Raw genomic sequence first — 13,077 nt, 5'->3', positions numbered from 1 at the left:
CTTACGTTTTTGCTAAATAAATCAATTAAAAAAATGGGTTTCAATTAGTTCAACTAGTAAAGTTTTTAATAGTTAAATAAGAGATTTGGAGTTCAATCATCGCTCATCTACACAAAAAATCGATTGATGTCTTAGTCTGGTGATAAATAACTATTAAAACTAATTACATGACCTATTAAAAAATCATCGCTCACCTACACAAAAAATCGATTGATGTCTTAGTTTAGTGATAAAGAGCTATTAAAACTAATTACATGATCTATTAAATTATCTATGTAATTTTTTAATTAAATATATTATATGATCAAAAGTACATGTGATTATGTGAACACTCATTTTTATCGTCACGTACCACGGTGAGGGAATCTCATTCCAAGCCGATTTTGTAGGAGTAGAACACTCTGTCAATCATAGTTTGGCCAAATGCCTGTTTATTTTCTTGTTCTTATTCTTTTGAGAGAAATGCATGTTAGTCGCTTTACAAGTTTTTTTATTTGTTATTTTGACGGAATATTCACTTTACAGTTAAGATGGTAGATGGGCACATATATATATTTATATTGATGGGAGGAATTATTTTATTTATTTATTTCTTTTGTAAATGTGACTTAAAGAAAACATTCATTGTATATGTTATAAGGTGGGGTCACAAAAACACCATTGAATAATTGAAATAGGTCGCGTGGGCATAATCTGGCATATTAATTTTAGAATTCTACAACTCCCCTTTATATATAGATGTTAATCATAATGTTAAAACCAGAGAATCCATTAAAGTTTTAGTACGTTAGCTTCAATTTCCTTTTCTTTCTCACCTTTCTGTTCCCACTCTCAACTCAAACCCTTCATCAAAAGTTTTCCATCCAAACACACATATCCTCTCTCTCTCGCTCTCGGCACAGTTTGATACCTAGAACTTTAAAGTTATGGCTTCCTCATCTCCATCTTCAAATTATAATCAAGAAGGTATATTAAATATTTCTCTCTTTCCCATGTCTCTAATTGATATATATATATAGATGAATTAAGTGTTTGACATGTTTGTGTTGAATATTTTTGGCTTGCAGTAGGAGGTGGACATATCATTCCACTTGATCAAAACATTCTGCAGAAACATGTAGCATTCTTTGATAGAAATCAAGACGGCTTAGTTTATCCTTTGGAAACTTTTCAAGGTTCCAAACCCTTCAACATCTTATGATTTATCTTTGTGTTTTTCCTATAACTTTTTGTGGGGTTCACTAAAATTTTATCACTATGTTAATTAATTACAGGTTTTCGTGCCATTGGATTTGGTGTCTTTTTCTCCGCTGTCAGTGCCTTCTTCATCAACCTCAGTCTCAGCCAAAAAACCCGTCCAGTAATACTCTCTCTCTCTCTCTCTCTCTCTCTCTCTCTCTCTTAGCTTTTCTTCTATTGGAATGAATTTTCTTATTAAGAAAAAATAGAAAAGAGAAAAAGGAAAACTGCTCCAACAAGATATACCTTGTTCTGTGGTGGAGAAGCTTTTGCACCTTTGTTATTTTTAATATTTTTATATTTAGATTATCGAATATAATTCGCTTATAAAAGGAAAAAAAAAAACCATGATTACCAAAGAGAGAAATAATTATGATTAAAGGAAAAGTAATGGCTTTTTCATGTGGTGCCTGTATATGCTACTCTGGCTAGTCAACACATTGTTGACCATGGTTGAGCAGTGAGGACCACTACATTGTTCACACTTTCTCACGTGCCTATATAGTCATTTTTATTTTCCAAATTCCAACAATTACTGGGATCAAATTTCAATTCAAATGATTCATACAACTCTAGGGTCAGTTTGGTAATAGTGTTTAAATATTATTGTTTAATTTTTATTATTTTAAAAATATGTATTTGAATGTTATAAAAATTAAGTGTCAAAAGGGATATTGTTGTTTAAATACTGAAAAATGTTATTTAAATACCCTAACCATTCAGTCTTCTTCCATGTATAGCTCTCAAAGTACCTCTTTCATGTGTAGCTCTCAAAAGTACCTAATAGCCCGAAAATCTATATGTTTTAGGAATATTCAAATAATCTTTTTTTATATGAAGAAAAAACAAACTTGTTCATAAATTGTTAGTTTTTTAAGACAAATACCACTGACCAACTTATTTGACTCAGTAAGGAATATGAAAAAATTTTAGGGATAGGAACGTATTTAATGTCCTATTATTTTTTTTTATATAGATAAAATACATAGAATGTGAGGGCTTTGTTTTTTAAAAAACACAAAGTCATCACATTGTATGTAATCGTATATTATACTTAAATAATTCAGAAAAAAGAATATAGGTAGTACATATAAATTTAGATATATACTCTTTTTTTGCTAAACAGTTTAGATATATACCTGACAAGTTACCTTGGGCAGAGTTTGATTCCAGGAAACTAATATAAACTTTACTATTATTGCATGTGTCGCAATGGTACTTGCTAACTCACTTTTTTTTTAGTCACTTATTTAATATGAATAAATCTGCACTTTATATATAAAAGAATGCATAATATTTTCATAACAAAATATAGATGGTAAATTGTCAATGGTGAGTAAAAAAAAATAATGTCACTAATGAGCCTAAATAAAAACCAGTAATAAATTGTCACTTAATTTTTATTGTGAAAATTTTGTAACAAATGGTGGACAATTTATTTTTTATATAAAAACCATAATCCTAAATACATTACAAAAATAATTGAGGAACACATTATATGATTGAAAATCTAACTGTTTCTTGTCATATACTAGAGTTAGTCAAATAGAGTAGGTTGATAAAACAACGAAGAATGCTTAAAATGTCTTTGAGACTTTGACATAAAATTATCAATATGTCTACGCCGCCCCTAAATATAATTTTAGAGAAATTCTAGGGATAAAATGTTTTATAATTTTTTTTTCAAAACTGCTGATTTTTATTTATTTATTATTATTTGAAAAACATAACTGTTGAAATTTCTTGTTGTGATTAGTTAATAATACCAATGATGGATTTCAAGTTAAAGTATATTTTTCCAATTTCTAAAAATTATGTCAACAATTATAAAAAAAAAAAAAAGTTGCGTTCCTAATGTTACTATAAAATAATTCGGGGAGGCCCATGTTGACCACAAGTCCACACTTGACAGGACTCTTAAAACTCCTAGTACGAAAATAAATAGGACCAATTGGTGATTCCTGCTGCAAATTAAATATTCAAGAAAACATAATCGAGGCAATTCAACCAATGAGAAGAAAAGCTTTCTTATATATATTATTGTGGTAATTAAGTTGACAGAAGTTTAAATAAAATATCATGCATTCTTAATTCTTTCTCTTGATCATTGATAATAAGTTAAACGTTACTTCCTAACAATAAATATTTGTTTTAAAAAGAGAAATGATATGTCCACAACATTTTTACAACATTTTTACAACAAATCCTAAGTGGGAGGATATTACTGGTTGTTATTGTTGGGGCAAAAAAGTAATCTTAGTGTTAGGTTCAAATTTGAACCAATAACAATTAACCACTTATGATTTGTTGTAAAAATATTGTAAAAATGTTGTGGACGTAGCACCTCTCTTTTAAAAATGTCGTCTAACTATATATCTCAATCCCCTATTCTCTCTCTTTCATTTGTAATTAAAAAAAAAAATAAATTACAATAAGTAATCATCATGTTGTCATGATCATTGTCGGTAGGTCTATAGTTAATTTATAATGTGATATGGGTGCCTTTGTCGTTTGTCCACACCTTATTTGTTCTTTCACTTTTTTTTAAAGCTTTTTTTCATAAATAATCTAACATCTAGTTTTTTTTTTTTTTTTTTTAACGAACAAGATTTTAGCCTTTTATTGTGGGGTTAACATAAAAATTACTAAAAATTATATATATATATATATATATTTAAATACTTTGCAAATAAGTTACTAGAAATAAGATGTTCTCATAAATGTGATTGATTGAAAACTAGACAGGTTAATTTTACATTTCAAATAACCTTACTTCAAGGAGGTTGTATACTTGTTTTGTATGTTACAAACATTACTTTGAGGAAGTTCCATGGCTTAATCTAGCATTTTGAAGGCCAGTTTGTTTTTACATTTTTCATTTATTATTGTTGTTGTTTTAATTAATCTGGCTTCCATATTGATATGGTGCAGGGAAAATTCCCTTCTTTGCTATTTCCAATTGAGATTAAGAATATTCAAAAAGCCAAACATGGGAGTGACTCTGGAACCTATGACTCCGAGGGAAGGTATATGCTCTATGTATATGCCATAAATTTCTTACTCATGTTGACTGGTGTTTTGATCGAGTTGAAGTACTCCATTGGTGTGTCTTATATGTTATTAGTTTAGTGGCCTAATAATCTGTTTTTTGTCATGTTTTAATAGGCAAATCTGTTTCTTTAATTTTGCTTTTGTTTTACTTTGTCCTTCCCAAGCATAACTTGTTTCGAGACCTTTAAAAAAGAGCAACTTGCTTTCTCTTAGATTCCTAAACGGGTTGGTCTTTAGACTTTTTTGTTGTGACATTAATTCTATGGTCAGAACTTTTCTCACAATTATTGGTATGGTAAGTTGTTTATGGTAGAAAATAAAATAGAATTAGTGGTGTGCTCATATGAGAATCAATAACAAATTACCAACTCAGCAATTATGAAAAATGTTATGTTACATTAGTGTTTTAGGCTTACATCAATTCTAGATTGAGTTGATTTTGAAGAACCTGCTAACCAGCCGAACCTATCACTACTAAAAAAACCTCTTTATAGTTTATACCGGCTTTTTTTTTGGCATTTTTGAAAAGCGCTGCTATATGTGAGCTATTATCGCGTATTTTGCTAATGCCGCTATAAAGCATCAACCTATAGCGGCTCTTATGAAATATATTTGTACGTAAAGACCAAACTTTCTCAATCTTATAATCAATTAATGTCCATGTGCTTTCAGCACAACCCAATTTATATCATATTAAGCTAGAGCTGATTTGGAACACAGTATTTATTATTTTTGGGCCATTTTGAAGTTTCCCTTAATTCTGATCCTAGGCAACATCAGGTCAAGGTTATTTACAAATTAAAGCCTGACAATATATTAATTGAACTAATCTTTTTTTTTTTTTTTTGAGAAACTTAATTGAACTAATCAAGTGATCATGGTGTGGTCCATTTCACCTAATTTAGTTGCCAAAGAAAACCCCATAATCAGGGTCGTTTTCAAAGTAAAGCCTGACAATATGTAAAACTAATTAAAGTGATCATGGTGCGGTCCATTTCACCTAATTTAGTTGCCAAAGAAAACCCCTAATCAGGGTCGCTTTCAAAGTAAAGCCAGACAATATGTAAAACTAATTAAGTGATCATGGTGTAAGTCTATTTCACTTAAATCAAATTACCAAGGAAAACCCCATATTGAGATTAAGTAAGTCTAGCGAGAACAAAAGCGCACACACACAACACTTGCAACTATTTTCACAATTATTGAAGTGATATGTTGTGATTAATATATACAATATAAATGGTGTTGTCAGTGGTGTGTTTTTGTAAAAGTAACAACTTATATATCACCTTAGCAAGCGAAATAAAGAAATTTGTGAAAATTTGTGCATCTTTATCATTGTTCATTGAGATTAATCAACTAGAATTGACATCGTTGTAAGGTGTGTTCACTGGTTGGTCACATCTCGGTTGGGATGAATCCATGCGAAACCTAAACTCTAATCTCTAATGGATCTTATTGATGAGCATAGTTCTTCTTAATCCATGGCTATACTTCAGCATATTTTGGTCCTCTTGTGGGATTTGTCTAAATTTTCTTTTTAAATCAATCTTTTAGGTTTGTTCATTCGAAGTTTGAAGAGATTTTCAGCAAGCATGCTCTTACTTACCCCAGTGCTTTAACATCGAATGAACTCATGAAAATGCTTAAGGCAAACAGGAACCCCAAGGACTACAGAGGATGGTAGATATCTATATCTAATTTTTTGATTAACTAAGAACTTTTGTCCTCCAAAGAAATTTAATGAACTTTTTAAAATTTATTGTAGGTTTGCTAGCTATATAGAATGGAAGACCCTATATGTTCTCTGCAAGGACAAGAATGGTTTACTGCAGAAAGAAACAGTTAAAGGTGCTTATGATGGAAGCTTGTTTGAAAGGCTGGAGAAGGAAAGATCATCGACTAAAAAGAAAGCGTAATCTTTCTAGCATTTAACAACAAGGAATTATAAACCAATGTATTTATTTTATTTTTATATTACACTTGTATATGAATTGTGTGAAATTAAATAAAGTTATATTGGGATTTTATTTTTTTAAATTCTTTTGATGCAGTGTTGTGTAAATAAATGCATACTGGTATGCTCGCTGGGTCTTCTAGGGATTGCTGGGTGGATGCTCTATTGATTCAAGAATGTAGTTTGAATTTGTGACTGTTTCAAATTGTGAAAGTGTTTGATGAATTATTGAATGGAAATTTAGTTCGATTTGGTTCATGTTCTTTAATATGATGCAATAAGCCAATAGAATACTTATTGTGTATGCTAAAAGTAACATGTCCAAGGATGATTTGAATTACTGGGGGAGTACTTATGGTGTTATACGTTGTGGACAATTTGGAGAAAAGTCTGAACAGATGAAAGAAAAAGTTGGGAGTATGTGTGCACAAGCTTTGGACATTCCAGAAGACTTTCCAAGTACAAGCTCATGAGTTCAAGTTGAATAGGGTTTGATATTGTAAAGTTCTTAGTTGTAACTTGTAAGGTTCAAAATAACTTCAAAATTTGTCTTCCTAAATTGTTGTGTGCCAATTCATGGATATTCATAGTTGTTATCAGATTAATATTGGTTAACTTTCTAGTCTTAGGCATTTCTCAATGTTCTTGGCACATGCATTTATATCTTGAACAAGTGCAAGCAAAGGCAATCAAGTTGAAACTTGAAATTGATGGTTCAACTCAGTTTAACTATTTCTTTTACGCTCAGGAAATAAAGGAAGCTTAAAAAAAATTATGCAAAGGGATATGCATTAAACTATTAAAGACTAAATAACATGGTTACAAAATCTGGGGAGAGTGGGAATATAATGACAAAAGGCCATTCTCGACAAGTTCTAAACAAAAGTACCAAATACAAAATTAGAACAGCAAATATAAAATTCAAGTGCCCTTCTTATACTTTTCTCCTATTTGCCAAAATGTTTGCAATTTAGTTGGCCCTCATGGTACACCTGCTCTATAATCCAAAAGTTAATTACTATTGCACACTATTTCACAATTATAACTAAAATCGTAATTTTAAAACATGATTTCATCTGTGTTTCTCATACACAATGTGTAATTATTGACTATTAACTTTTAAAATTGGATAATTGGCTCCAATTGGACAAGGCCTACTTTTGGCGTGGGAGGAGGGGTTTTGGCAAGTCATTTATGAATATTTTTTTTTTCTTTGTCTTGATTAACAATGCTCGATACTTTTGCCAAATGATGTTCAATGGCTGTCGGTGACTCATGTGGACAGATACCTATGGACCTAATTATAGCGCATGCAGGAGATTCTTATATGGTGAAATCATTTATGGATTCAAGATTAATTAGGTTTAAGTTAGCCAAAATACCACTACATTAGTTATCTGTCCAAAGAGACACTGGTTTTGGTTGTAAATCTAATTCCTCTTAAACACTCTCAACAATGAGGGCCACAAGTGGATCCAATTTGGTATTCAAACAGGAAATTAGATTGACAGATGTTCCACAAGCCATTTTATACAGATTACTAATAATTAAGTACTAATATTTTGGCTAAACTCGCATGTAATCTAATGAGCAGGATTTATTTTACACAATTTTACACACATGCGAAAAAGCAATTGAAAGTCACAATTTCAGTTGTTTTTTATCGTGTGTAAAATTAACTACATAAAATAACATGTGTGCAATAAATTTAACCCTAATCTAACCAACTTACATGATTAATAAACTCTTTTGGATCTAATCTTCTTGTTAGATAGAGACGCAAGAACCACTGCGCACCCTTGGTGCGGCGGTCATTCCACAAGTATAAAAACTTGTAGAGTGTGAGAGGTAAGGACTGGAGTTCAAGTCTTCAAGAGGAAGTTTCACACACATTTACATTTAGATTAGATTAGAGTAGAATTTTATTTTGTATTAAAAAAAAAAAAAAAAGACACAAGATTAGAAGAGTCTAATAGTCCATGTTTCTCGGAGTATTTGATTTTCTTTTCTGCAACAAAAAAGAAATAAAAGAGTGCTTACAAGTTATAATAGTAGATGTAACCATGCTAAAGATGTTAAGTTATTCTTAATTTTTTAGTTTAATACACAAACCCTATACAAACCCCAAGTCTCTCGTTAGACATGAAATTTTCAATTTTTTTCCCTGGGACCATTGGCGGCTCTACCTTACAAAAAAATGTATATGTATATTTGACCAAAAAAAAAATTATATACTAAACTAATCTATTGTGGTCACTCTGATAAAAATGTTGAACACCTTGATTTAAAAATCACAAGAATTTGAGTTCAATAAATAAGAGTAATGATAAATCTATAACAATTTCACAATGAATTCTATGTAAATGTAGTAAGTAGTTACCAATTCTAATTTGCGCCCTACATTGACTTCATTTTTAAATCTATCAATAACAACTTATTGTAAAAGATTTGTTGTGAAATGTATAGACGTAGCATTACCCCAAAAATAATTGTCCCCCAAACATAATCTTTAACCTCTTAAACCCAAAAAAGAAAAAAAAAAAAAAAAAAAAAAAGGCTTAATAATAACAATAAAAATTAGTCAAAATAAAAATAAGACTAAACCAAATAACAAGTGAACATAATTATTCAACAAAAAGCTTATTCGAAAACAATAAAAATAAAAATCCTTAATCATTCAAATTTGCATTTCATTCAGCCCGTTACATAGATGTAATCTATAATTTCATTTTTTTTTTCTTAATAAAAAGCACCAAAAAAAATACACTGTCGTGAATTCTCGTTAGTGACCACCTAAAAAAAATTCCGAGCTCTTATTAACTTGCATGTTTCTAAAACCGGGCTGGGCCATGAGATAACATAAGCTTTTCAATCAGGTAGGCCTACAGTTAAGTAGCTCTTGAAAATACTCAACTACTTAATCAAACAAAACATGGACCTAGGCCCAGAAAAATAAAAGTGGACTCATTAGTCAATAATTTACACCATATTCGTGTTTTTTTCTTTGCTAAATACAGATTTCTATTAAGGGGGACCAAGCCCACAACAAAAGCTTTACAAAGGAGGTTCTGGGCCCAGTCCATCCATATCCAAATGGAGAGTTCTCACCGAAGAAAAGAAAAGTCTAGAAATCTAGAGAAAGGGTTGTGGATTCCCTAATAAAAAATAAATAAAAAAAGGTAAAGGGTTGCGTGCGGGTTGGATTGGATGGGTTGACGTAAAAAAATTTCAATCATTTTAACATTGGCGGGTTGAAAAAATTACAAACCACCACCCACTAACTTCCAAAAACAAGCACATTGGGAGGGTTAGTTTTAATTATATGTTATATACTAAACTTAAAAGTTTATTTTACCATTCATGTATAGATTTAAGTTGTATTTTCTCTAAATCCTAAAATCCATTTTGGAAGTGACCAACTTTCTTATAAATCTAAATATATACCTCTTAAGGAACAAGTATATTTACAAATATGTTGAAAAAGTATTATTAATTTTTCAGATTAATATGTGTAACTCAACCTGTTACTTTTATAGTTGAACCCGCATAATCAACTTGAAAATTAGTATCATATTTTGATATTTATGTGGTGGTGGTGTAGGCCAGACAATTTAGATTGATTGAGAGGGTTTTCGCACAGTTACTACTTACCAGATCTAAAATACATATTATAATGTAATTTTGTAATGCGTTATAGAACTCATTGGAAATTCATAATCTGGCCATTAGCTCCTCAACAATTCTACTACCAAATCAATTGAGAGATTTGTGAGCCCATTAACTTGAATATATCCACTTTGTTGTTGTGTTCGACAACACATGGTAAGTAGTGTCCACATATAATCATTACCACTATTATTATTATTATTATTATTATTATTATTATTATTATTATAGTCTTGGTCTTCTTGACTCAAGGATTTTGGGTTTATTAAATGCGACTTCTATGAAAGTGATTTTCTTTTTTTTCCACAATGAAAGAAAGACTATAAGAGCACATGCATTTCCATCTCTTTAAATGACTTCTCTGAAAGTGATTTTCCTTTTTTTCCACAATGAAAGTAAGACTATAAGAGTACATGCGTTTCCATCTCTTTAAATGATACCATCGAATTGATGAAATTATTTAGCATCAATTATTTATCCAATATTCTTTAAGAATTTTAAATATTCACATTTCTATGTAACACAGTACATATGTCATATGGTATATGGTATATACATAAGCGTAGCAATCGAATCTATTAAAGTCAAATCCGGTTAATTAATCTAGCATAACCGGAATGTATCATATATAAATTATATCAGACCATTGAAGCAATAATTGTTGGGAAATTTTATTTTCACTTTGGCCAAATTTTTTGAATAACAATGAAATGAAGGTTGGTCAGCTTGAAACTATTTTAACAACCAGAATTACGACATGAAGGTTGGCTAGCTTCACTACTAGTACAGACACAAATCCAACAAGAATATTAGAAAATGGGTTTTGGAGGTATGAAGCTTTGCGGTGTTCGTGAGAAGCGATATCCACAGGGCAAACTGACAATGGTTTGTTTGGAAGTATAGGCAGAGAGCCCTACAATGAGGTTATGGGTACATCATTATAGAAAGACAAGTTCTCAAGACTTGGATAATTAAACCATAACCATTAATAATTGAATGTGACTTGTCTTCCCTCTTCCTTTTCCTCTTCCATTACTTTCCCTTTCTTTTTCTCTTATGATGGAACATCCACTTTTGCTCTTCTACAACATAACATGATCCATGACCCATGTCTTCAACAAGGAGATAGTGAGAGAGAGAGGAAAAGTTAATTGTTACATTCATGTTTGCGTGCTTTAAGGTGTGTTATAGCCAATCATAGTCAGCAAAAAAAAAAAAAAAAGGTTATAGTCAATCATACAAAGACTCAAAGAGAACTAGTCGGTTTGTCTAAGACTTGGAATAATCAGTCAATTCTGTATGCATGTCTTCTACTATATAGTATATACTCATGCATATATGGACTAGCTAGCAGCCTAGCAGTGTCACATAGATGACGAGTGGAATCCTCTTTTCCAAAATGTGGACATCAAATACTTTCATTTCATATGCTTCCAATATCAAACATTGTGAGGACATGGGATGGAAGGTAAAGATCTATCCTGCTGAAAAAAATTTAGACTAGGGATAGATTGATTCTCCTTTCATCACCACCCGTGAGGTTTTTTTTTGGATATGAGAGAGTTACCTTGATGTCACAATTAAACCACATAAGAGATATGGTAAAGTTCTTTGTTATCGAATAAAAAATTTGAGATTCAATTATCGCGTACATTAAAAACCAATTAATATTTTAGTTTGATAATAAAAAGCAATCATTAGAAATAAACGTCATAAATTGAAACACAAGTTAAAGGAGAATCAACAAATTTAAAGTGAAATTCTTTCAAAGAAGAACTTCACACCCACACACACGTTGGTACTTGTACGCATATATGTTGCTGATGAATGAAATAATTGACGGGCTTCTAAATTGCTCATGCCACAGCTTTGTCATCCAATGTTACACCAAACATAACATTTCTTTTTCATTATTCTTGGGACACTAAGAGTCCGTTTGGATAGAACTTATTGCTGAAAACTGAAAACTGAAAACTGAAAATACTGTACAAAAATAATTTTTTAATGTGTAAAAATTACTGTTCATCCCAAAAAGTACTGTTCATTGGCCTAAAATCACTGTTCATGGCCAATGAACAGTGACACATGCGCGTGGAAAAAAAAAAAAAAAAAAAAAAACTGCCCAGACGTGGACGCAGCCTCCTATCCAAACGCATTCTAAATGTATACACAAGTAGAGAATACCTGGTTGGTACAAAAATAATTAACAACCTAACTACTACTTTTTCTTACAAAAGATCCAGGCATACAACGTCTTATTTTTTTTACTAATATAAATGATAGTTATTTAATGCCACACACACTTAAATGAATCTAAAAAAATTATTGGGATAAATAATTAAAATAAAGTAGTTAAACAATTTTTTTTCTAATATAAAGTTGGTTACAATTCCTCTGGAGTAATAGAGTTCTGCAAGTGGGGAATTGACTCCTCATCTATCCGACCTTTTCAGACTTCAAGATGTATGAAGGGTCAAAGTAAACTAAAGAGACCCACTTTGCTTTTGCATTTATTGAAATGGTTGAAGATGATTTGTACCAGTAGAAATGTTACATATATATTCAATTGATTGGGAGAACACTTTTAATTGTTTTTAATATTAATTCGATAATCAATATATATAAAAGCAAAGACTTCATATGGAAAAACATGAAATTTTGCCAAGTGACGTATTCTATGCAAAAAAAAAAAAAAAAAATTAAAACTTTCTCAAATGTCACATTAAAAATAAGAACAAATTAAATATTGATTTTTTTATTTTATTTTGGTTTATTGTTTCAAGATTTTCTTAATTAAAAAATAAATATTTTTTGTATCATTTGATTCAATATTTCAAGACATATTTGTTTTTGTCAAATTAAATCAATGAATATATATATATAAAGCAAATACCTCATGTGGGAAAGCATAAGGCTCTACCAAGTGGCGTATTCTATGTAAAGAAAATTGAAATATTTTCGAGTGTCACATTAGAGATAATAACAAATTAAATATTAACCTTTTATTTCATTTTGGTTTATTGTTTCAAGACTTTTCTAATTAAAAAATAAATATTTTTGTATCATTTGGTTCCATGTTTTAAAACTTTTCATTTCTTGCACATACACACAAAACTCTTTGCATTTTAATATATGCATCATTTTCACCTCTTGCACTTCTACCC

The 13,077-nt window shown here is 30.4% G+C and overlaps 1 protein-coding gene across 4 annotated transcripts; it reads left to right on the top strand.

The window, feature by feature from the left end:
- The first annotated feature begins 422 nt into the window (after positions 1 to 422).
- LOC142627990 (putative peroxygenase 4) lies at positions 423 to 6,806 on the top strand. 4 transcript variants are annotated; one of them, XM_075801904.1, is made up of 7 exons: positions 423 to 966; positions 1,068 to 1,175; positions 1,275 to 1,360; positions 4,171 to 4,265; positions 5,848 to 5,973; positions 6,059 to 6,205; positions 6,345 to 6,806. In XM_075801904.1, exons 1-7 carry the CDS (start codon positions 927 to 929, stop codon positions 6,352 to 6,354), a joined length of 612 nt encoding a protein of 203 aa, XP_075658019.1. In that variant the 5' UTR covers positions 423 to 926; the 3' UTR covers positions 6,355 to 6,806. The 4 variants fall into 4 exon arrangements, with proteins under 4 accessions (XP_075658019.1, XP_075658021.1, XP_075658022.1 ...); XM_075801906.1 differs by having other exon boundaries at positions 6,059 to 6,247; XM_075801907.1 differs by having other exon boundaries at positions 704 to 966; positions 1,071 to 1,175; positions 6,059 to 6,247.
- The last annotated feature ends 6,271 nt before the right edge of the window (positions 6,807 to 13,077 follow it).

This window comes from Castanea sativa, chromosome 3 (assembly GCF_040712315.1).
Source record: "Castanea sativa cultivar Marrone di Chiusa Pesio chromosome 3, ASM4071231v1".
Classification (NCBI taxonomy): Eukaryota; Viridiplantae; Streptophyta; class Magnoliopsida; order Fagales; family Fagaceae; genus Castanea; species Castanea sativa.
Note: the sequence above shows the minus strand (reverse complement) of the source record. Positions and strands in the feature narration are given on the sequence as shown.

Bases quoted from the DNA above. Each gene is read 5' to 3' on its own strand.
- LOC142627990 (XM_075801904.1), top strand. From the start codon at position 927: ATGGCTTCCTCATCTCCATCTTCAAATTATAATCAAGAAG. The intron at 967-1,067 runs GTATATTAAATA...TTTGGCTTGCAG, and splicing joins TTCAAATTATAATCAAGAAG to TAGGAGGTGGACATATCATT. The intron at 4,266-5,847 runs GTATATGCTCTA...TCAATCTTTTAG, and splicing joins ACCTATGACTCCGAGGGAAG to GTTTGTTCATTCGAAGTTTG.